The sequence below is a fragment of the Drosophila serrata genome, unplaced genomic scaffold, assembly GCF_035046125.1.
Source record: "Drosophila serrata isolate PLE 108 unplaced genomic scaffold, ASM3504612v1 contig_165, whole genome shotgun sequence".
In the NCBI taxonomy this organism is placed as follows: domain Eukaryota; kingdom Metazoa; phylum Arthropoda; class Insecta; order Diptera; family Drosophilidae; genus Drosophila; species Drosophila serrata.
In genome coordinates this window covers 1450738-1477111 of record NW_028257063.1, presented here as the reverse complement: position 1 = coordinate 1477111, position 26374 = coordinate 1450738, and the positions used below count along the sequence as shown (strand labels likewise).

Genomic DNA, 26374 nt, shown 5'->3' with positions numbered 1-26374 from the left:
AAATATTTTCTATTTGCCGTCATATTCCACTGGCTGGCTGGATACGTCGTACTACTACGTCTGCTGGGGTCTCGAGTGGCAGCAATAGGCGCAGCATAAATAAGCAGGCTTTCCTTCGACCAGGTGAAAAGGAGGCAGGAGGCTGGTGGCAGGAGCCGAGCCTGCCACTCGTCACTCACCCATTTTGCCATTTGCCATTCATGCGTCGTCCTGGTCTCTCAGACATCATTCATACAAATGTCTGAGCCTGGCTCCAGCTCCATCTCCACCTCCATCTCCATCTCCATCTCCACCTCCTGCTCCTGCTCCTTTTCACCTCAACTGGCTCCTGCTCCTTGGTTTTTATTATTTATGTTACTCATTCGACTCGTATCCTGCTTGTTGATTGCTTTGCCTACACGTGTAGTTTTCTCTCTTTCTCAGCCAGAGCTTTTCCTGCCCTTATTTATACCAATTCCTGTGGCTCCTTCTTCATCTGAAAATGAGTTGGGGTTGTGGAAAGCGTGGAAAGCTGCCTTTGTTGGGCTCGCCTCGTCGCGCTAATATTATGAATGGCAACTCATGCATTGTAGCCAGTTTTCCTCGCTTCTCGGTTCTCAGTTATACCCTTTTTCAGGGTATTATGATTTCAGTCAGAAGCTTGTAAAACAGTGAAGGAGTCATTTCCGATCCTATAAATCATATATATTATTGATCAGCATCAATAGCTGAATCGTTCTAGCCATGTCTGGAGGAAAACTAATTTTTTCAAAATTTGTCAAATTTCATAAGGGGTTACATCATTAAAATTGTCAAAATTTGATTAAAAAATTTAATTTTAAAATTTTAAATCTGGGTATACAGATTTGTTAGCGCCTTAAAAACTAGCACAGAAATGCTTTCCGAATTGAAATTAATGCATTTTTTGCTTAGTTATGATAGTTGGCACATTAGAACCCTTGAAGAGTATACAAAATTCGGCTTCCCGAAGTTAGTTTCATTTCTTGTTTTTATGTTTCAGTTTCTATTCCTGCTGCTACTTCTGCCCCACGGAAAATTGTGGTTGCCCTCTCTCACCTCTAAGTATTTACTGCTTACGAAAAATTTACAGGAGCGGAGTGAAAAATTTTAGGGGGATTTAAAAACAATGCATATTTAAATTGCTTAACTTTAATTTTGAGGAAATATTGCTCAACATTTTATCTAAAATTCTTACAAAGCTTCTTCGTATTAAAAATATATTATGTATTAATTTTTTAGGAACATCAAGACAAGTTTTCTGACTCTAGAATAAGAATTTACTAAAAATCACACTGCAATATTCGCTTAAACTCTTGTAAGATATCCCTACAGTAGAAAACTCCCCGTCTATAAACCATATTCCGCTCCTGACATGCACCCTCTACCCGCAAAAGTGTCAATGTAAGCCTTACCCCCCCTTTAGTCAGAGCCTGCCATGTGCGTGTGTGTCCTTGTGCCCAAGCATGTGTGAGTGTTTATATTAGAAGAATCGTTGTAAGCCCCTTTTGGCCAAACAAAATGCTGCTAAATTGCTTCAAGAAAGCAAAGAATAGAGGCAAATAAAGTAGAGCACATAAGTAACACACGGAACAACAACGAGAGGGAAAGCTGAAAGGAAAGTGTCGAGGGGAAAAGCGAAAAAAGAGTAGAGGAGGGGGGCGACGAGATACTTAAATCCTTGTATTTGGCCAGCATTAAGTTATATTTTACCTTTCGGTGCTCCTATTTGTCTTCACCCCTAAAAAATTTCACTTTTCCTGTGCATTTCCCAACTGGTAATAAAAAATTGAGGTCAATTCGTTTTGCCATGCTGAAAGGTTGACAAAAATATACCCAGTACTTTTATATTCCATAACCCCGTCGTCTATGGACTGTATTTGTCCAAGTCGAAATGTTTTTTACCCCGCCAGCGCCAGCCGACATTGTTGTTAAATATAACAATATTTATTTATTTATTATTTACACGGCACAGGGCACAACTGCCAAGGTTGTGGGAGACTCTCTCCTGTAATCTATCAGAGATATTGCTCCCAGGGTCTCTTGTCCCTGTCCCGGTTCCTGTCCGTGTCCCTGTCCGAGGACTGTCTGTCCTGGCATTTTAAATATTTAAGTCATTTTTCCAGCTCCCCCCCGAAGGGAAACGCAACATCATTAAACTTATTGGGTTACACAATGTCGGTGCTGGGCAATTGCATTCGAAATGAGGGGGGAAAAACGGACAGAACCGGATCCTTCAGGGATGTGGTTTTGTACCTTTTGTAGTCCTTGTTGTTTGTTCGGGGTTCTTTGGGGGGGTGTGTCCAAAGTCTGTAAAGTTTGTCTTCCTGATGAATTTGAATGAAGTGGCGTTGACGTATTGATCCAATTGGTTAGAGGTGAAAATTGGTAAAGATATCTCTGGGTGTGAGTTTAATTTGAAGTGAAGGAATGAGTGGGAATAACAAACCATGTCAAGGATTCCAAACACTCAAGAATACTATTTGTATTAAGTTAATAACCAATAAAGTCAAGCAGACTTTTCCATTATTTTCCTATAATTCTACCTCTGATTTTTGGGGAACAATTCAAATTCCTGTAGTTACCTGATTTCAATTTCAATTTGCAGTCACATTCCAAAACCCAATTTCTTGCATATTGCACTTTGTAATTAAGCAAGCTTGATCGAACACGTTCCGGTATGCAGATTTTCCTGTATACAAGATTTTCCCCTTTCCTCCCTCAGAAATTACGTAAGAGAAATGGGGGAAAGGGGAAAAACTCCCAACTTAACATGCATTTGCAATTCAATATTTTGTTGCTCTTATTTTTGTGCAAGCTCCCCTCGATGCCAAAAATTTGTGCATAAATGAAAATTAATTTGTGACAATTGTGTGTTTCCCATTGTTTATAAAAGCTCTCCTTTGCTATTTTCTATTTTCAGTGGCAAATGTCAGCGGCAGCAGCAGCAGCAGCAACAGCATCAATCCAGGACTGATGATGGAGAAATCAAAGTGAATAGAGAGCGAGGGAAAATCAAGTGGAAAAGATGAGAATTAAAATGCAAGCAGCTGCAGGAAAAAGCGAGAAAATCACGAAACTGCAGCCAGAACCAAGGGGCAACAACTTATGAAAACGACCCAAAAAAAAAGGGAAAAGGGCAAATAGAAAACCGAAAACGAATCAAGCCAAACGGCAAAAAACAACGAACCAAGGAGGAAAATTAAAGAGCAACAATTACAAGAGAAAACTTGCACACACACACACAAAAAAAAAAAAGGAGAGGAATAAAGCGAATTTTGTGAAAAGTCAAGGTGGAGTCCAGCCAACGGAAAATGCCCAAAATGGATACATTTTCCACTGCGGTTCTTCCCCGCTGCCATTTGGCAACGGCCTTCTTCCTTCTAGTCCTAACCGCAGCTCTGTCCACAATGGTCCAAGCCGAACAGCACCCGGCCACGGCCGACGAAGGTGAGTTACTCTTTCCCTCTAACCATTTCCATATCATTTTATGATACACATTTCGACGGAAGTAGCTCGAAATAAATAAATAAAAAGAAACCAGGGTGGGGGGAAAACATAACAAACAATCGAGGGAAACACATCGAATTGCGTGAAAACCTCAATTGAAATATAAACAGCGTAACCGCAGAAAAACCAGTTGAAAATGTTTGGAATTTAATGTGAGGGTTGGTGTTGGTGTTGGTGTTGGTGTTGCCACAACAACAACAATAACAACAACACACCAACACACACACACATAAAACAAAAGCAATTTAGACATTAACACTTTTATTTAGGTTTGTTTTTGCCTAGGGTAGGGTATTATTTAATGTGACCATAAATTCCAATTAAAGCTGAACAAAAACAAAACTAGAAATTTAATTTTTCATAGGATACAACCTACAACATTTTTTAAATGCTCGCTTGCCCCCTTCGGGTCATAGTGTTTTCACCATAATGACATTTCACGGACATCCAAATGAAATTAGAGAACATGTCAATGAGTTTGTTTCATGTACATATCACGGACCTCGAACCTCGGACTACGATTGCGTTTAGTTTTCCCATTATCCAAAAGCGAAGGCGTAACGCTAGAATGGCAGACCAAACATCTGGCAGGAACCGTCAGCCATGGAGGGTTAATTGCACGGGCCAAATGGGAAATGGAAAATGGTAAACAGGGAAATTACATTCTTTTTCTTTTTTTTTTTGACTTTCCGGATCTCGGGGATCGCTACATAAAATGTCTTGCTTCAATGGTAATGCCCAGCGGAATTAAGCCAGAAGTTGTGACTGCAGCTGTGACTCTAAATTTGAGTAATTAACAAACTGTGACTATACGAAATTGTAGTATTAAAACAGAGATTGTAAAGGGAAGTTATAAAAGAAGGTTTTTATAAAGAGAAAATAGGGAAAAAGGGTGGATTCTATTATCAGATGATTTGGGATTATAAATATATCTAAAACTATATATATGAAAGTAAATTACAGTGTTATTATAAGAAGTATTATACAGTGAGGAAAAGAAAGAGTTTTATTAACATTCGAAATTATGATCCATTACTACTATAATAAGGTACTATTTTTTTAGAAGGACAACTTCAAAAAATTACTATAGTTCAGAAACAATATAAAGATCCTTACCAAACTTTGATTTTTCAAAAATTGCACCTCGAAATATTTAAAAAAGATGCTTGTCTTAAATATATGATACGAAATCTTCACAAAACTTCCTAGAATACCTTCCTAATTAATTTATTTAACCCCTTCAATTAATTCCTAATCTCTTTACAATCAAGACTTCGTTTTCCCACCATTTAAAATGAATAACAAACAAATGTAACATTTCGATATTGTTTCTGACACTTTCTTTCCGCTCGAATTGTGACATGTGGAAGGAACTCTGTTGTGGCAGTTTGAACTTTCCTCACCCTTGTTTGTTGCCCAAAAAGTCACCCCTCAAATGATCGCGATCATCATTGTGTGTCATTGTCATCAGTGTCAAAGCCAAATGTGATTTAAATTCGATTATTCTCAATTATTTTGTTACATGCACTTCATTTCCAGTGACTCAGTCAGGCCAAAAAATACCGAAAAAATCGAGAAGGAATGGGAATGAAATTTTCACCCCCCTACATAAGGAATTATTTCCCTTTTTTTTTGCTTCATGTTTTTATTGGTTCACTTGAGTGGATTTGGTCTGGGGACCAAAGACCGGGAAGGCGACGACTGTTGCCTCCTTCCTTCGTCTCGCTGCATTTGTTTGATTGAAATTGATTTTGTCTCGCCTGCGGGGATTTGTTGGAACGGAATGCTGCCGAAGAGAAACTCGGGGTTATTCCATATGAAACATTACTTTCGAGTACTCTCTCTGCTCTCCCACTTGACTCGCAGTGACTTTTCCAATAAAGATTAAATTCATGCCGAATTGAGATATAGGAGGAGGAGGAGGCTGGAGGACTCTGCGTAAGTGCTTTCAGATGCTGCCTCGTTATGGTAATCTTGTAATACTCCCCTTGTCCATAGGTTTTTTGACTTATTTATAACACCATTCAAAGTGATTACAATCTTAATTGTAAGTGGATGCACTTGTTCCCATATATAGTATACTCATAGATGTGTTTTTCCAACCCCCTTGAGTATGTACTTACTATATATATATCCCACACAGGAAGTAAGGGTTCATGCCCCTAACGAGGCTTTGTCTAATCAAATATTCAACCTTTTTTTCCACTCTCTCTCTCGCAGTTGGCCAAAACTGATTTCATGGCTGCGATAAGCAAATATCTGCCATTCCCAACAAATTACTTGTTAACAAGTGCATTTTAATGTTCAACTTTTTGGCCAAATTGTGGAACACACACACATGGCTTTCTCTCTCTTGTGTGGTGGCCACAACTGAAATTCATGTGGCCCATAAAAAAAGAAAATAACCCCGACTAAACGCAAGCCTACAAATGGCCAAAAACCCTCACTTTGTGTGTGTTTTGGCCAATTGGAACAGAAAATTGTGAAATGGTTTTTGTGCTGCTTTGTGATTGCGGCGGTCCTTTTTTTCCCTCGGATTTCAATGTAATTTGAACATGCAAACGTTATGGCTAACTACTGCAGTGGGGTCAGGGGCGTCGTTTATGGAAGGGTGCTAAAATGGAAGGAATAGCCCCAGAAGTTGGGTTTAATTTGAAGGGGTTAATACAAGAGATTTGATTGAATATGTGTTACAAAAGGAAAAGTTTAAATATGTTGGAGAATCTCTATTAACATGGAGGATTATTTTAAGGACTTGCTAATTAGTTTACATAATTTCGGTTTATTATAGAAAATCTATAGACCTTTCCTATATTCCATAGTAAAGTATTCCCCTTACTTTCAAGACAGATTCATGCCACTCAATCAAAAACTTTATAAACAATCTGAAAACTTTCAGTCTCTCAGTTAGAGCTCTGTGGTCATGGCCTGTCATAAGGGGTCTTCAATCAAAGGTTTTTCAATTTAATTGAAACTGAAATTGATTTTCCACACTGTCTAACCCCTCGTTGGCTTTGATTAGTCGTATTAAATTGAAAATGGGATTCAATTTCTACACAATTTTCATGGATTAAAATGTTAATTCTCGATCTAATTAAATGCATTTGGCTTTGTCTTCAATTTCCATGCCATTCAGGGAACTTCTGAATATATATATATATATACATCAATAAAAAAGGTCGGAAAATGCTTTGAATAATAATCCCAGCGGAAGAGGGGAAAAGTGACAAATAAAAAAGAGCAAATCGTGAAGAGGTCGCAGCTGTTTTGACGCAGGAATAATCCATTAATTCAATAAATGTGTAGCGCGCGGGAGTTTTCAGCTTTTGTTTTTTTTTTTGTCTTTTTTATATTGTTTTTTCTCTCTCTCTCTCTTTTTGAAAGTCAAATATTTGTACAATAATTTGTGTAAAAATGGTGCAGCATCTGTTGATGAAATCAAAACCGATCCTGAACCCGAACCCTGACCCGGGGCTAAGCGCTCCTGCAAATACAAAGAGGTCCTGCTGCTGGATCCCTATCCTATCACCAGGGGGGCGGGCGGGGAAATCGCTGCTCATTTTAATCTTTGATTTTCGTGAATATTGGCAAAGGACCCTTCGAACCTCCACAGGAGCTAAGCACACACACACACAGGACAGAGCCGAGCAGACACTGTTGGAAAAACATGGAAAATACTTGAAAAATTACTCACCCGCAGCGGCAGGCGGCAGCCATTCCAGAATGAATGAATGAATGTATGGAAAATCCTAGGGAAACTGGGAAACGTTTTAAGCAAACACACACATGTGTGTGTGTGTGCACATATGTGGAGGAGGAAGTGTATGCATTCGGAGTGGTGCCAGCGGGTGGTGAGAGGAGCGCAGCTCAAAAATCAATGGGCTCAAAATATTAAAGCGCTCGATTTTCATGTTTTTCCCCATGTAGAGAGGAGAGCCCTCGATCCTGGATCCACCCAACCCCACACCCCCTCTTTATTACTTCACCACCCCCCCTACTCAATTTCCCAGTGTGTATTTGTGTGTGCTCCGATTTCGAATCGTTCTGGCCATTGCCGTTCCGATTTCGCTTGAGATTTCTGTTTGTGCAACGGCAGCAGCGGCTGCCTTTTCGATTTGTAAATTGGCACTCAATGAATCAATGGATTTCGCATCGTTTTTAGTTTCTGACCGCAACACGGTCGAACAAGGGTGGACTCTGGTGTTATAAAGAGGGTAAAATATATGTTTTATATAATAATTTCACTTAAAATAAGTGCTTAGTAGAAGGCAGAGTGTCCTAACTAGCTGTTTTGGTAGAGAAAAAGTTCAAACATTTCTCAAAATGCAGCGAAAACAAAACTCTGAAATTCCGTACTGCTTGTACATTACAGGCAATGTGGAGCAGAAAGTGAGTTTGAAATTGAGCAGTTCTTTTGCTTTTGCCTATAAATTAAATTTAAACACAGACAAATCGAATACATTTTAAATTAAACAAATAATTTCCTTTCCAAACATTATATCTGCTTTGATTTTAGTTTTTAATATAAACATTTTAATATACCTAAACTTTTAAATCCAACCTTTTGCCATTTTCATATATGCTTCAAATACAAATCATTCAAAGTGGGTATTTTTTTGTCGGCCTTTTCATCGGGTTTATATTTTTTCAACACTCTTGACGTTTTGAGCCTTTGCCGGAGATTTCCAGTGAAATTTTCTGGCTTTCGTTTATGAAATACTTGACCTGCGGGGAAAAGGAGGCCGCCAGACTGGGAAAAGTGCAGCTAGTCTGGTTTCTACTATATATCTCTTAGCGAGTGTTTTGTGGTATGTCCTTTCTTTGAGCCCGTGGCCGTGACTGTGGCTCCGCTTCGAGTGTCCTTCCTGCGCGCCGCCTTTTACCCCTCCTTCGAGGAGGTTGGAACGTGTGGCATGCTCCATTTGTGCGCTGATATACGGAATTATGCTGAAATCACGTTCCCACACAAAACAAAAAAAACACACACACTCGGTGGCAGGGAAAAAATGTATAGTAGCAGCGCTAGGATAAGGGTTTTCCTCCACACTGTATGCTCTTTGGAAAATCTGAGCTACCAAGAAAAGTGCTTCCTGCATAAGCGATTTTCCGCCGAGATTGTAATTGTATGTGTGTGTGTGGCCCTTGCTTTGAAGTTGTTTTTGTTATTTGTTGTGTATTATTATGTTAGTGTCTTTGCCCTTTTTTATTTAGGAAATGCTTTCAACTATTTTTAAAAAGCAGCCAGCCAGGAGTGGCTCTCTAAAGTAGATAAAAAAAAGGGGACCGGGAATATCCTGTCTGGGAAATCAATAGTAATCCCTTTTGATCGATATATGTACGCTCCTCCTTGGTGATTCCGTAATTTAAAGAAAATTATATGACACGGGACACTGAAGTTTTGGGAATTGGGGAAAAGGAAATTAATTCGGCTTTCCCAGTAAATTTTTAATGTAATTGTGGGGGTTGAGAGAAGCCACTTGTCACAGGAATACTACCCAGTAATCACGGGGTTATTATGTCCCCTCAAGGGAATAATTCATTAAAGTTGTGTTTTGTGTTTGTTCAAAATAAACCCAAGACGATGGAAATTCTTTACCAAAAATAGATTTGCCTTCCCCATGACTACTTCAAGAGATAACCCCAGACTAAAACGCGGGTATTTATTTATAGAAATCCAATACTTTAAGGGCCACTCGTTAAATTTTAAACGTTTCCAACAAATTTGATCCGAAATCAATTTGAAAGGGGTTTTATTTTATATATTTTCTTCCCCGTGGCTTGTGGCTTCAATTTAACGATCACACCTTGAATGGGAAGTAACTGTCACCTCATCTCCATCACAATGCGAGAGCTGTGAGTGACTTGGAGGCGAGGTGATTGGGTTAGAATTTCATCCAACGAACGGACGGACGGACGGATGATGCCAATCAATGGACACTTTTATTGCCGGCAACATTTTTCCTCGTGGCCCTCATATGAGAGGAGTCTTCATTGTATGAGTTTCACTTACTTAGTTGGTGGCAGTTTTACGCTGAGAAAAACGTATTAAACATATACAAATTGAATTCAAAATAGATTTTTAATAAGAAAAGTCCTTAAATATAAGGCTTCAAAGTTATATTAAATACATTGGTAACAAGTATTAAAACCTCAACTGATTTCTGTGGCTATTTTCAATGGAAAACCTCTATACATTTTCCCTGATTTCTCCCTGTGCACATTTTTTTCCCATGATAAATGGTGGGCGTGTGGAAAAATCAGGAAAGAAATCACCTCTCCAGGGGGATGATGATGACATGGCAAGTGACATGGCCAAAATCAAATCATTGTCTCTCAGGAGAGGAGTCAAAGTGGATGTGGAAGTGGAAATCGTCCTCTTGCTACTCCTCCTGCACTCGCTTTCCTTCGAAATTAACTCGAGGAAAACGGAGAGAAAGGATGCTGAAAAATAATGGAGATTTATCAATCGCATTATCTAGCCATCAATCTTGTCACAAAACTGATAGATGAGCCATTATCTGACAAATTATCTGTCGAGCGTCGTGTGTGTTTGTGCGAGATGGGTTTGAGATTTACAAATTAGAGGCATTCGGCCCATAAATATTCCCCGGAAAACCGATTGATGGGTGGATTATCTCAAAGAAAAGCCAGTTGAAAGAATGGTGGGAGGGGTACCCCTCTGCGTAATAAATAAATTCAAAGCTAGGAAAAAATGTATAAATCAGAAGAGTGCATTTACATTTTTTTACACGAACAAAGGGAGGGTAAATTTTAAAGACTTGTGATACAAAACATAGCATTTATATTAATGAATATAATTTAGAATAAAAAAGGCAACTAACTTCATGAAGTCGAAGTTTAGGATTCTATAAAAGATCTATAATAACATAGCTTAAAATATTCGCATTCTTGGAATTGATATTTTAATAAGACAAAATTTACGATAAATCAAATAAATACCCATAACTAAGCCAAAAATGAATTAATATTAATTCGGAAAGCTGTCCTCTATTGGGTTTTGTTAGGTTAACAAATCTGCATACTTAGTTTACAAATTTAAAAAATTCAAATTTTTATAAATTATTGAATATTTTAACGATGTAACCCCTTATAAAATTTCAAAAATAAATTGAAAAAAAATTTTCTTCCTGACATGGCTAAATAAACTCAGTATTCGATGCTGATCCCGAATATATATGATTTTTAGGGTAGGAAATGAATCCTTTACCATTTATCAGCAAAAAATATGTCCAGCTTAAAAACTATAGATCAATATTTTTATCTAATAATTTTGTAGTAAAAATCTCAGTTTTAAAATTATCATAAAAAGGCCAAAAATGCATTAATTTAAAATCGGAAAGCAGTCCTGTGTTAGTTTTTATTAGGGTAACAAACCTGTATACTCAATTTAACATTTTTTTTTTTTCAATTTTTTTCAAATTTTTGACAATTTTAATGATGTAACCCCTTATAAAATGTCGAAAAAATTGGCAAATTTTTTTTTCCTCCAGAGATGGCTAGATCGCCTCGGATTTTGATGCTGATCAAGAATATATATGATTTATAGGGTCGGAAATGAATCCTTCACATCGTTACAAGCTTCTGAATGAAATTATAATACTCTAATAACGTATTTTTTAAAGTTTAATAGTAAATATACAAAATGCTTTAGTTCGAGCTTTATTTTCTATAGAAAAGATTCCCTCCTGCAATAAATATAAATCCAACTCAACGGTGAATATATAAATTTAAAAAGTAATTTAATTTGTAAACATCCGCGGGAGGGCCGTTCAAATATATGAGACGCCTTTTAAAGTGTTTTTCTCGCATCGAGAAAAACTAGCCATGAATATTCACGAATAATTTACAAAATTAGGTGGATGGACTCCTCCTCCCTCCCCTGCTTTTAATTCGTTCCATCTCTCAGATCCAATTTGTTAATGAAGTTATCAACGGTTCAAGTTAGTTTTCCGTTTTCCCCTGATTTGCATATCTCGAGATGGAGCCCTCGCAGCTCTTGTTTATGTTTATGGTGCTTTATAATCTGCTTTTATAGTTTGTTTACTTAATTTTCTGTAGCTTTTTGACATTTCGCTCCAAATTAAAAAAAAAAACGGAAAGGAAAAGGAAAGACGCAGGCAATATTTTAGAAAGAGTCTGGGGGGAAGCAAACACAGAGGGAGCTGACATATAAATATTCCCATTGCCCAAAAACAATTCCCTGCTGCAGCCAAATAGAAAAAAAAACAAGAACTAAGGGAAACAAAAGCTAAAAGTTTTGGGCGGAAGTGGCTGCGACGACGAAACAAAAATAAAAATACAAAAAAAAAATGCAACGAAAACAAAAATAATAATAGCAGCCAAAAAAGCAAAAAATGGAAGTACGAATATTGCTGTTCCAGTTTTCGTTATTTTCTTTGTTTTGTTTTTAGTAAGAGTCTGGTGTATGTGAAAAAGTGAAATGAAAATCTAGCAAAATATGCACATGAATTTAGTTTCAATTTCACATAAATTGCCAAAACTTTAAGTGGAGGAAAATAAACTATATAACATAGAAAAATAATAATTAAAGCAAACAATCAAGAAGGAAAATCATACTAAAAATCTATAATTAAATTTAAATAAAATGTGGAGTGATAAAAATAATTAAATAAATAGTTCAAACTGTGAAATATGAACTTAATTCCTTTAAAAATGAACTTTATTTAGCTTCAGGTTGTATGTGTTTTATAAATTATATAACTAGTAGAATAATTTCTCTTCGCCTAAATTTAATTTTCCCTATGTTCTTTCCCTGTTTTTTTTCTCTGTATTTTTTTTTCGGAAATAAATGCATTTTTGTTACAATTTTCGTTTCGCTCTTTTGGAGCTGTGATTAATTTTTGCCATGGGCATTTTTATTATTTCCTTGACGCTGACAACTGTCTGGGAGCAGCCGCCTTGGTCCGCCCCAATTCATGGCTCCCTAAGTGGCCAAAATGTTTCTGTGCCACGTTATTAATGATCAACAAATTCCCCTGGCATTTCGTTACGTTTTTGAAGTTGACACGTGCGAGAAGGGGGAAAGGGGGCGCAGAGAGGAAACCGACACCATCGATACTGTAAAGTTAAAACTGTCCCTCGATCCACCCCCGATTCCTGATAATTCTCTCTATATCTTTGGCTCTGTTTTTTCATGATCCAGTGCGTAGAATTAGAATCCACATGCCATTCCGCATGCGATACCCATTCCCCTTTTCATGCCCTGTCGCCCTGCCTTCCCATTCCCATTCCCTGGTATTCTATTCTCTTGTTGCGTTAGTAAAACGAAAATGAAATGAAATGATTTTGAGTAATTTATTTTATAGTCGCGCTGAAGTATTTATTATTTTGAAAAGCGCCGAACAATGCCATGATTAATTTCGCTGCATGTGGAGCATGGAGGAGCAAGTGGCTGTCGGTCGCCGCCAAAACTACACCCTCGCCCAGCTCTGTTTCCCTAATCCCTTGGAAAATTCCTTGCGGCATCGAAAGTTTTTTTCTTTATATTATTTTCTTTTGGGGCTGCCATTGATTGCCGAACATATTTGGGTTGCCGCTGTTTCTTTTCTCTTTTTTTTCTTGGGGGGTTTTCTCGTCTGTGTGGCTGCGTGTTATTTATTCGATTTGATTTCAGCTCCTCATACTCATTTTTTTCCTTTCTGCTCCCCCAGCAGAGGTTCCTCTCGATATAAGTACCTTCATGATACAGTTGAGGTGGAAAATATAGAACCGGGGTATCTAATCAAATTGATAAATCTGGTTTCGTTTTCAGACATATTTATAACTTTACAGGGTATTATAATTTCAGTCAAAAGCTTGAAACTCGGTGAAGGATTCTTTTTCGATCCTATAAATCATATATATTATTGATCAGCATCAACAGCTGAATCGATCTAGCCATGTCTGGCAGAAAATAAATTTTTTCAAAATTTTCCAAATTTTATAAGGGGTTACATCGTTAAAATTTTAAAAATTTTGGAAAAAATTTGATCTCTTTAAATCTTAAATTGACTATGCAGATTTAATAACCTAATAATATAATATATATTATAAAATATAATAATAATCCTTTTTTGGCTTAGTTATGAGTTTTTAAAGACATGATTTGTAGGAAAATTGTATTATAAAACTTACGATAAATATTGATTCTAAAAATGTGAATATTTTAAGCTTAATGTGATTTCATAACGTAATTGCAAACTCCAAGAGTCTATTGACTTCGCGTTTCCGAAATTAGTTCACGTTTTTGTTTTTCCTAATTTCCTAAAACAAAAATAAACTTCCATAACCCTTTCCAAATCCAATTTGTTAAATATCCTATAAAAACTTACCTTATACCCCAATATTATTCCCATTATGCTTGCTTACCACAACTGTATGTTGATTTTTTTCGTGTTCCTTCCCCTGGGCTATAATTCAGAATCAATCGTTATGCTTTTGGCAGCTTGAAAATTTTTCTTTATTATATCATATTAATTTTATGAGTCTTGTTTTTCCTAAACCGCCCTTATCCCCCACATCCCCACATTTCCTCATTCAACATCATCCCCATCCCATTTGCTATCGTTTTCTCGTTGGTTTATTGCATTTAAAAGATATTTTTCATATCAATGAAGCTTCCCTCCACACACACACACACACATACAAAAGGGAAACACCAGAAAAGGAAAACAAAGGAAAAGGAACAAGAACAAGAAAAAAGTTTGCTAAATTTCCTAAAGTCATGCAAACATTTTTTACATATATCGATTTTTGTGCTTTCGGCGGAGGGAGTCGAAGGAGGTCGGTCTTGTTATGACAGGCTCAAATTGGGTGCTATCAAAATTATATATTATTTTGCATAATATCTTCTTCTTGTTCGGTCTAGGATAGGTAATTCGATGCGGCATGAATTTCATGTCCCACCACGATTAGGTTCTCATGGCTCCCGCACCCACGAACCGACGAACCCCTCCGAACCCACCCGAAGGTATCCTTGAAGTGGGTGCACTCTCCGGCTTCGAGGGGACTTGGTCTTAAAGCGAAAACTTTTGGCGAAAGTTGAAACGATGTCTCATTTGTTTGGGAAGCAGAGCAGCACTTAAGCACTCTGATTGTCTGAGCTTTGTCAAAGGTGAAAGAGCAGGTGTTTTTCCAGGGGGGACGGTTGTTTTCAGCCCCGAGAACTTTCTAGTTCTACAGCTTAATGCAGTCTGAAAGGTTCTCTTTTTTCCTGCACATAGCAAAAGGAGTTGCACTTGGAAAAATAATAAGATAAGCAGGGATATACTTTAGAAATAATACCTGTCTGCTGCCAAGAACTTAATAGAAAGCATTAATGCTTTCTTCCAAAAGTGTTTTAGAGTGCTCCGGGTAGAGCTTAGATAATATTTTTCCAAGCATTGACTTTTGCTCCGTGTGGGACTACAAAAGGAAATTACCGCCAGAAAGGAGGAGAAAAGCCAAAGGGCCATGATGTTTGGGTGTTATGGGTGAAGGGAATTCCCTTCTTCGAGGTGTCGAACCATTTATGACCTGCCATAAACACGTGTAAATCCCGTTCATTATGGAAAAGTCACGATTTCTAGTGTCAATATCGTAAATACATAGACAACTTTGAACTCTGGAGCCCGGCTAGAACTCCCAAAAAACCTACCCTGCGTCCGCGAAGCAATAAAATCTTGAGAGAGAGAGAGAGAAAGGAACCCCAATTGAAGCTCCCACATAATCGGAATCCATCTATATCTATATCTATCCATCCATCCATCCGTGTATCTCATGCGCTACACTCGATTACCCCGCTCGGCGACGATCTAATCACTTTGAGTGATGGCCACGGAGCATTGAGACCACGTCTGCCCGGAACCCACGGGGTCTACGGGTATCCATAGCCATATCTCTATCCGAACAATTCCAGACGACGGACTATCTGTCTATCGCCTTTGCGTGTTCTGTTTGCATTTTACAAATGTCAACAAAGGCAAATGCACTTTGAGGTTCTAATAGTGGTCAGGAGGTGGTGAGGGTTGATAACCGTGGAGGCGGAGGAGCGTTGCATTTGATGGACAGCCGGGCAAAGGCGATAAGTGGAACCTCTTCCACTGGCGACAGTCGCGAGGTGTTTTTAAATACACTTGGAAATACATAGAGAAAGTCTAGCTAAAATCTTGAAAAATCTATATAATGAATGAATATAATATATAAGTAATCCCTAATCTTGATTAATAGATGTTATATTTATATAGAAGTTCCAACGAGGGATTCCCTTTAAGAACGTATTGCTATACTTTTCCATTACTCCAAGATAAATACTCCACGGAGAGTCTCAAATATTTTACTTCCTCAATTCCATTAGAAAAGCATTGTTTTCAGTGCATTTCATTGGTGGTGGGTGGCTTTAAGGGTTTAATATATACGACGATCCCCCTACCCAGCCAAGTAATCCATCATAAAATTAGTTTTGGCTGCCACAAATGCAACGAGAGCGCGAGATTTTTCAACCAAGATTAGGAAAGAAAATAGTTAAGCTAAGTTACCTTTTACCCGATGTTAGGCTGTAGGTGGGTTTGTATAAATATTAATTTAGAGAATTACCTGTAAGGTTATTCACTGGGCAGGCGATGGACAACCGGACGGAACGGAAAGGTAAAGGTGGATTTGGATGGATGATGTGGGTCAGACACGCTATTTGGTTGAACCAAATCTAACAATGTTGGAACAGGGAAAGAAAAGAAAGAAAATGCACTTCATTTTAAAGCCATTTTAAAGCCATTTTAAAGCAAGTTTTCAGAATAAAATGTAGTCTGTACGGAGCTCCAAGTGTAAGATACAAAACCCAAGCCATTAGGACCTAAACCAACTTAAACTTAGCCCAAATAAACCCTCTCCAAGCCCACACAAAGTTTCTTCTAACAATTTCAACCTTGACCTCGCACTCAAACACCACAAAAAGCTTGACCTCACTTATGGCAGGCAGTCCCTTTTATCCCTACAATATCATCAATATTTTGGGCAATATCCCCCAAAGTATATCTCCCCTTCAGTATCCTGCTTTTCAATTGAAAAATACCCCAGAGGAAGAAAGAGGTTGAGACCATCTTGATGTTGGCTCATGCATAATAATAATAATTTGCCAAAGGGCCAAAAACCGAAAGTCAATCTAATGAAAATCAAAAAAATAACTCAGAAGGCAACGAGGGTCTTAACGAGTGTATATTTTCCATATTTTACAACTTCCCCAGCAGAGGAAATAACAAAAGAACTTTATTAGAAGTCTGCAAAAGAAAATTGGAGAAAAAACCCGCAGCTAATTTTGGACTTAATTTAGGTGAGCCTGTCATTCGCTCCTTCTCCACTTCCTACCAATCGACGACAATCGTATTATTGGCATTACGACCATCATCGGCCCCCTTAGCCATTCCAACTTCCGCCTACGACATTTTGATGGCGGCGCCTCGACATACCGCCTGCAGGAAGTATTAAAGCTCAAATCAACAAACGACTTCGACTAAGGCTGCGACGGGGGTCATAAATGGACAGTGGATCGCAAATTGTCATTGGTCACGTGCAGGTTAAGGGCAGTGAAAAGGGGGAACCCCACTTTTTGTTGCCGTTTGCTGTTATGCTGAAAATATAGAAATAAAAGGGAGTCTCTCGTCCCCAAGTTAAAGAAACATTTTACGACTGCTGCTGCTGTTTGATGACATCGTTTCAGCCATTGGCAATTTGTCGTCAGCAATTGTTTCTTGGACTTATGGGTATTCAGGTGTTTTTTAGAGAGAGGGTATAGGAATCCAGTAGAGTTCCACTTTGTATCTTTCGGAAGAAAGCAACATAAACATTTCTAATTTGATTTATTTCCTGCCAGCAGCAGTATGGCTGTTCTACCATTTGTTATTCTTCTCGCGTTTTGTTTGGCGCCAAGACACAAGAGCTTCAAAGAATAATCCCACACTCTGAGTTTTCCAAGCACCCGCGGCGCTGGGCCATATACAAATGATCTGAATAATTACCTCATCGACAGGGAGCCCAGTGGGAGAGATCGCGGATCACTTGAGGCGATTGTCAAAATATTTTCACAGTTGCAGGCCAAAACAAATAAATAAATAAATAACTGAGATGAATGGGGCTCTAAATGCATGACTGATTGACTGGATAATTGCCCGGGTTCGGGCCTAGCCTGCTCCTATTGTTTGTTTTCACAAAAGTTCTAAATGAGCTTAGCGAATGGTGGGGAGCTGCCTTGATGGATTTCCGCCCCCCGGGAATGCAACTGAAAATGCAGTGCAGTGCATTTTCCCTCCCCCCCCCCCCACCCCCTAAAACTGGAAGTTTTTGTGTTTCCATAAATCTTTGTGTATCTAAAGAAGTTTCTTTTGTATAATTTATGGTTTGATTTATTTAGTTGAAATGGTTTTTGTGAAGAAAATAAATTCTTCGAGGCTTTGAAGAGAGCTTTTCATTTTAACACACTTAATTGTTTGTGAATATTTACCCAAACATTTACTAGCTTCATTTGATTTTTTAAGCCATTTCAAAGAATAATTTTCCTCACCAAAAACTAAAGTTTATTAAACTTTGACAGTTTAAAGAACTTTCTCTTGTTCTATTTATTTATTTAGGTGATTCTATAACAGCATGGAAAATAAGAGATCTTAAAATTGAATATAGATATCCACTCTTACTTTATATTTTGAGCATTTTTATTTATAAAATTTCCAGCTTCATTGAATTTTCTAAACCAATTTGAAGTAACCTTACTCAAAGATTCCCCCCCTGTAATCCGCTTTTATATTACCGAAAAACAAGATTTTATTCCCTTCATAAATTTAATTCTCCGACTTGAACTGTGAACTGATGGAAAGTAGGGGGGAAAAAGGGGTAATTCCCTCTAGGCGACACAGGAGTTCTAATATTTTATTGTGTGGATTTCGTAGAAACATTGAATATGACACACGAAACCATATTCCGAGGAAAACCTGAATGAATTTCTGGGGGCTCTCCCTCACAGTTCATAAATCGAGGGGGGCCTCAAGGAGAAACAAGAATTAGTTCTTCTGCCATCAGTTGGGAGATGCGTGTGTGTCTTCTTTTTTTTCGAGGTCTACAACTTGGCCAGCTCATGTTGACGCCCACTTAAAGTGGCACAATTATGAGGCGACAACATGGGACGCGGAACGAGTAACATCTTGCTCTGGATCGGATCCGATCCGCTTAATTATAGAATACATGATGCGGGAAATTTGTGGCACGCACCATTAGCAGCCAAATGTCCGACAGATCCAACGAAATTTGTCAAAATATTTTGCCCAAGAGCCTATAATAAAAATAGAGACACTGAAATGCACTCCCCGGCGATCATTCCATCAATACAATATACATGTATATATGTTTCGACAATAAATCTTTTCAGAGACACCGAAGCGTAGCATCAAAGTCGGCCAGAGATCGGAAAATGTATTGCAAAAGTTCAGAGTCATTTTCCAACTTCCGAGTGTGTGAACACACACTGCAATTAGCAATTGAACTCTTTTACTCCCAACTGTATATGTATTCGTATCTGTTGTGTATCTCTGTATCTCTGTAAGGCCTAATCACTTTGATCTGTTGACCCAAATACAAATTCCATTCCATTTCGGTGCCATAACAAATTGCATTTGGCCTCAATGAATTATATCATTCATCCGATTACCAATTGCTTCAATTTTTATTTTATTTTTGTGGCGCCTCGGGCCACCATCATCAGCACCACCTCCTTCCACACCAATCACACACATGTTGTGGCCCCTAATTTATTTGAGTGTGTTTATGCATATCGATAGATGGATAGGGAAGAGAGAGTGAGAGGATTTTGGATTGCCTAATGGCAAATGTTACTTATGGGGCTCGGAAATCCGGAAATGCCAAGCAGACAGACTGATGGGAAACGATTTTTCGGATATATGAATATTCTGGGATTGGGAAATTCGGAGCAGAAAAAACTCATTAGGAAAATTTATTACTCAGCTGGCAGAGTTCAAAGTTTACACGATAATGTTACGGGTATTTCAATTACCCAGCAAATTTAATCATTTACTAAAAGTGGAAAGAGCTTTTGTTTACTTTATATATTCTAAATAAATAAAACATATTTCCCACCTTTCGTTTTTAATTGAATTTAAATTTGAATTCCCCCTTAGGGCTAATGTGTAACGCCTAATTTCATCTGCCAAAAATAAATTCTACATATAAAAACTCCATTACCAATCATTATAAAATGACCATTAATCGAATACGAACGCATTAAAATAATTGAATTTCAGTTCAAATAAACAGGAAGAGGCACTTGGGGAGTTACATACATACAAATGTATGTACATAGCTAATCTAGATAAATATTGATTAATATTTGGAAAGGCAGTCGGCGGGGGTTCCCCTCTTTTGGGGGGCTTTACCCAATTATGGAAGACGAAAGAATATGGCGGGAGAAGAGGGTTTCACATACATATAGGCACGTACGACACGCCCTTTAATGATATTGCTGTTGTTTCTGTTTCTATATCTTTCTTTGGTATTGTTGGTTGTGTTGCAATACAAAATATGGAAAATATAATTTGTATAATTACAATGCCTTTTGATAATACCAAATACATACCAATCAACAACAACAACAACCAAGTCAAAATTGTTCACGGGGGGGCCAACACCCAGAATTAGTGAGGAGTATTGAAGATGTATTCATTGGTGTTATAGGTTCCTATAATAATTTCGAATCTGCCGAATTAATATCTCAGAAAGAGGGGAATTAAGAATTATATTACATGAAAAAGAGAAACTATTGTATGTCTGCTGCATAATTTGAATATTTTAGAGAGAAATTAAAACCCCTCCTGATCTCATAATACTTATACGATCGAGCTAAAATTTGGTATATGGTTAGATTAATATACCAACTCTAAAGAAAAGTGAATTCTGTATGAATACCCTTTAAAATAAGTTCTACTACGCACAGGAAATACTCTTTAGAGAGACAAAAATCACGCCTGTCTTCAAAATACTCATCCCATCGTGTTAAAATTCGGCATATATACATAGAAATTACTCACGCGAACCTTAATCATCATTTAAGTGACAAAATATCACCCGTTCGTGTCACGTAACCATCTCCAAAAAGGGCGACGACTAATTGAAGCACCGCTCACCGCTCCCGCCCAGCGCCTTAACCCGTATATAAAATACACTACATATACACCCCCCTCTGGGCGGCGGCACGCACAGCGCGGTGCCATCGAATGTCGATGTCGCCTCCAGTTGAACCCCAAAACTGCTCCAAACCATGGTGAAACGTGGCCAGGCAGAGGCGCCGACGATGATGATGATGATGATGATGTCTCCATGTCGGAATCCGGACAATGGAGGTGGAACTGGTGGCCGCAGTTCAACTTGAGCTCGAGCTCCCTCTAACCCTTTCAGCGAGCGGGCTTTATCATCAAAGGGAAATCAAGCTGTCAGTCAATTTATAGTTATGGCGCACACAAACACAAAGGCATTGGGATTGGGATAAGATGGAGCGGCGATAGGGCCAGGTCAGAGTTCACATATATCAATTAAGGGGAGAGAAACCACAGAAGCTAACCGTTAAACCAATAGCTGAAGGCCACATCGAACGCCTAAATAATTTAAATATTTAAGTACTTTCCAACCCCCACTTTAATAATTTAAGTATTTTAGTGCTCTTTAACCCTTCCTTAAATAATTTAAATATTTATGCATATTTACAGGACCCTTATCGGAGGTTCTCACTGCTGTGGGATCGGAGGTGGCTCTGCCCTGTGATCTTTTGCCGGGCACACAGATTGCCGATAAGGTGCAACTGGTCATTTGGTATCGTGAGGGAAGCGTAAAGCCCATTTACACGTAAGTTTACAAATTCTTAGTAAATTTTAGAATTATAAATGAAATATATTTAAGCAGAAAGTTGTATAGGAACAGGGGGAAATTGTAGCTGCAGGAATTAAATATATGTATTTATACCCTTGAAGGGTACTCTAGTTTGATTCAGAAGCTTGCAACTCAGGAAGGAGTCATTTGCGACCCTATAAATCATATATATTCTTGATCAGCATCATCAACCGAATCGATTTAGCCATCTCTGGTTGAAAAATAAATTTTCGAAATTTTATCGATTTTTTCAAAAAGTGATAAGGGGTTACATCATTAAAATTGTTAAAAATTGACAAAAAACGTAATTTTCTGAAATTGTAAATTGAGTAAGCAGATTTATTAACCTAATAAAAACTAACATAGGAACGGTTTCCGAATTAAAATTTATGCCTTTTTGGCTAAGTTATGACATTTTTAAACTTTGATTGGTCGAAGAAATTGTCATATAAAAATTCAAGCTATACCTAGGTTTTCCCTAAACTAAATATCAATTTTTTAACTACAATGTTCATGAATTAATTATATTACGTAGTATACCATATCTTTCACTCTTTTCACACCTTTACCTACATTTGCCACTTCCCTAGCTTTTTTCTAAATCTTTTTTAAACCTTCCTTATCATCTTCTCACTCAACTTTCGAAACATCATCCATTTTTGAGGCTTAAGAAATTCCCCGTATATGTATTTAAGCCAATTCCCTCCCTGAACACTCTCCCCGAGGGATTGTTTCACAGTGACGCTCTTCTAAAGTGTCAGCTAAATAAAATTCACTTAATCATTTTCCATGTTTTTTTTTGGCGTTTCTCTGATATATTTTGGCATTAGCCAAAGACCCAAAAATGAATTTGATTTCGATTCCGAGGGGAATGTCTGGCAATTATGAAGAAAAGCTTCCAGTCTTGAATATCCCAGGGACAAGAGAGAGGCACACGCACGAAGTAGGCGCTGGCTTTGGCTCATTATAAATTCTATTAACGTGAGGCATTTATGTTGAATTTGACGATATAAACATTACTTACACAGAAGAACCTACGTGCTCCGATTGGAATGGGAGAAAGGGGGGTGGTCTGGGTTTTTGGTGGGTGGAGTTATGGCAAAATACTCCCACAGTCACCTTGAAAAAATACATAGATACAAAAGTTCCCAAAGGAACAACTTTGGAAAACAGTGTATTAGGCATTGCAAATATTAAATTTATATTTCCGACTATTAAAATTGTTCCAAAATGTATTCATAAATAATATACATGCTTTTGCCATATTATCCATATTATTTTTCCCAGTGCTTAACTGAAACCTTAACAATTTTTAACAAGCTCATCATGGGGACAAAATAGGGAATGAAAAAAATATTTTGTGAGACTGTGTGCCAGGAAATGTCGCCAGTAATATCAAGGGGGAAGCTGTGGGTGGTTCTGGCAGATGGGAAAGATATCTTATATATATTTATATATATGTGTATCTGTCTAACCACATAGAGACTGACTGATTGGCAGCAGCAATTCGGTTCAAAGGTCGCTCTTTGGCAACTCACTTTATATTTTTCCCTCCTTTTACTTTTTTGCAATTTTTGTGTTCAGGAAAAGCCAAGTTCTGGGAAAAGTGATGGTGATGGTGATGGTGGCAGGTGAAGTCGAGTGGGGAGTCTCAAGTAGACAGATGCGCAATAGACCAGAAATTGAATTTTATTTCATTTTCCATTAAATTCGTTCCTCTGAATCGATGATGTCAAGCCAAAGTGTCAGAGTTCGCTCTGGCCGGTACAGTGTGCCCTCGAATGCAATTACCAGTCGATGGAGGAGCACTTTTTATGACCGCATAAAGTTGAGGTTTAATGCAGATATCTCCCACCTCCTCCTCCTCGCCCTCGCCCTCGCCCGCATTTCTTTATTGTTTTCCATCAATTTTAATTTGCTTTTCCCACACTTCATAAATTTTCCACTTTGTTCTCGAGCTCGTGCTGCTTCTTGGCGCTGCCTGGAAATTTCAATATGGCCAAAAGGCTGGCAAAAGGTCGGGAGAGATTAATTGCATGAGAAATTTGTTTTCCAATTGCCATGGATAACCCATGGGTAACCCAGGGATAACCCATGGATAACCTCGTGTGCCCCTTCCAACTCTCTAACTCACTTCTCCAGTTCTCTAAATAATTTAATTATGTTTAAAATCCATTAACAAATATCCCATCCATCTTGTGCCACTTACTCCTGATCTTTTTGGGGTTTGGCTTTTCTCTCTCACTGTCTTTCGAGTGTTTTTGCTTAAATGATAAATCATGTAAAGTGTAAAGTGGGGCCTATGATCTATTTGAGGCAATAATTAAGTGTCTCTGAAGTTGTTTTCTAGAACGTATATTAGTAGAGTTTAATTTAATTAAGCTTAGTACTTCTTGTTACATTTATTTCTAAAAGAAATTTATATACTCCCCTGGCTAATTTTAGCTAGAATTTTCTCTTTGAAACACCAAACTCAGTTCCACTTTTATAGATCAGCACAGATTTTTCCCATAACTCACAGCCGTAGGAGAAATAAAAACGAAAAAAATGCCTCCATGTGCTTTTTATCGCTCGAAACCGAAATTAAAATGTTTCTGTGGGCTCTTTAAAGCTACTTAAAAGTGCCACAGAGAATAAATAAAAAACAAAAATTTAATTCACTTGGAAAACAAAAAGAGAAACACAAAAAAATACGAAATAAAATCAAGGAAATACAAAAATAAAATGGGAATCCGCTTAAGCCCAAAAGGGAAGCGCAGCCAGCGCTAAATTGATCAATTAATTAATTAAAGTGAACTATAAAAATGTAAAAGGAAAAACATGCTTTTGTGGGCGCCGAAAGGGCGTGGTTGCCATTAACATAAATAGCAAAATTACAGCACAAAAAAATATGAGGTACATCACAACAAGGAAAATCAAATTAAAATACGCAAAAAGAGACGAAACCAATTAAAAATTGTTGACCATTTAAAAAATGTGAAAATGAAAAGCAACTAAAAGCGAAAGCCAAATGGAAATCAAAAGTTCTCCAAATGCATTTTACGAACCATAGATTGGTGTTTAGCCAGAGCCTTGGGGCTTTGTTGACATTTAATGCCGGCACTTTGTCAAAATGCATTGGACAAAGGGCCATAAAAACAAAGAACAAAAAAGCGTTTGGCAATAACAATAAAAAAAGCCAAGTTCTATCTATAGTTCTTATTAGAGGAAGGGGAACAGCTAATTAAGTATTTTACTTTTAGTGCATGGATTCCAGGGATTTGACACACATTTCACCTGCTGCCCAGTCGATGGTTGTCTCTCAATTGTTTGAACAATAAAAATCAATGAACCAGGTTAACGCCATTTGCCTTATCGAATCGATGGTAATTGAAGGTGTCCGCCTGTCAGGCAGTGGGTTTGATGATGGAAACGTGTCGAAATGTTTAATTTTTATGTGCAATTAAATGGAGAGTTTGGGGTATAAACTATTTATAGGTAGCTAGCAGATATAACAGGGAACTGAAGTTGTTTTTTCTGAAACTTTATTGACTTAATTTCTATATTCTCTTTAATTTGTAGCTTTGATGCCCGAAATCGTCCTCTGACCCAGGCCATTCCCTGGGCGGATGAGAGTGTTTTCAATAAGAAGGCTCACTTCCATTACGATGGCACACCGCCTGCCCTAAGGATCAAGAATATACAGACCACGGATGCAGGTCTCTACAAGTGTCGTGTGGATTTCCACAAGTCACCAACACGTAATTGGCGCATCAATGTGACTGTGCTGGGTGAGTTTTCCTTATTTTATACAAAAAGAACATGTTAAAAAAGAGTTAAGAACAAGCTTTATGCTCCAGAAATACTTATAAACCTGTTTTAATCCCAATCTCCTCTTAGTTCCCCCCACCAAGCTCATCATAATGGATCATCATGGTGCCGAGATACGGGACCAGACCGCAGGACCCTATTTAGAGGGCGATAGCATCGATTTGACCTGCCTGTCCAGCGGTGGAGTGCCACCGCCAAGGGTGTCCTGGTGGCGTGAGCATGCCCTGATCGATGACTCCTTTCAGGTCCTGCCCGATGGCTCTGTTCGCAATATCCTGCGACTGAAAAACATTCAGCGGAAGGATCTGCTAACGGTAAGTCATCAGCCGCCTTTATTGTAGCTATTTTTGTATGGAAAAATGGGAGAAGGAGAAGGGAGTCAGGTTTGCTCTCAATATCGTAAGCCTTATTTACGACCATGGGACAAAGCATCTTCTAGCACAATACCAATGCTCCATCATCAGTGTTGTCAGAAAACTGATAATAGAAAAGGTTACAGATTTACTTATGAATTACAATTTGGTTAATTGATTAGAGAGTAGAGGGTTCTTTTAAAAACTCTTGGATTTAAATTCTTCAATTAATACTTTTTAGTTTTCCAACCAAGAACCAAGTGGAAGGTATATTTTCCAGCTTTATAAAAGCCAAGTTAACAGTTCAGCTCTCACCGCTCTTAGCTCACTTGACTGCCAGTTGGCCATTTATTTTCGGCCACAAAAGGGCAGCTTTTGGTCTGTGGGCCACCTTCCCGCCATTAATGACAGCGCCCCGTACAATGGGCCATAATGGGAATCAAATGCAACCGCCTGCATTGGGAATTGTTCCCCTGGGTGGTTTGTGGTGATGGTTTCCAGGGAATCCCCCATCCTCATTCCCCATTTCCCCCCCAGAGAATTCCCCTCCAGCAGAAATGCGATGCTCTTCTGTGGCTCTCCTGTGTTCTGTTGTTGATTCTAAGCCGATTTTTCTCTTGGCCCGTGTAATGAACATTATTGTTAGGCAGCGCTAATCCCGCCATTCAGGATCCCGTCGGTTTCCGCCGCCTCCGCCCCGGCTTATAGCCTCCTCCCTTCTCCGTCCTCCTCCTCTAACCCTCCAGTAACCTCTTTTGCCACAGAACAAATTGTGAGCCGGCGGT

General features: G+C 38.3%; 1 protein-coding gene and 1 long non-coding RNA gene across 4 annotated transcripts in view; one reads left to right on the top strand and one right to left on the bottom strand.

The window, feature by feature from the left end:
• Positions 1–26374, bottom strand: part of LOC147644494 (uncharacterized) — a 194250-nt gene that overhangs the window by 53232 nt on the left and 114644 nt on the right. The window lies entirely within an intron of this gene.
• side-V (sidestep V) overlaps positions 1–26374 on the top strand; it is a 50496-nt gene that overhangs the window by 13424 nt on the left and 10698 nt on the right. The window contains exons 2-5 of the mRNA XM_086826957.1: positions 2921–3447; positions 21267–21402; positions 24988–25196; positions 25306–25550. Coding sequence (XP_086683083.1) covers positions 3312–3447; positions 21267–21402; positions 24988–25196; positions 25306–25550 — 726 coding nt within the window. The 5' untranslated portion in view covers positions 2921–3311. The remainder of the gene's footprint in view (positions 1–2920; positions 3448–21266; positions 21403–24987; positions 25197–25305; positions 25551–26374) is intronic.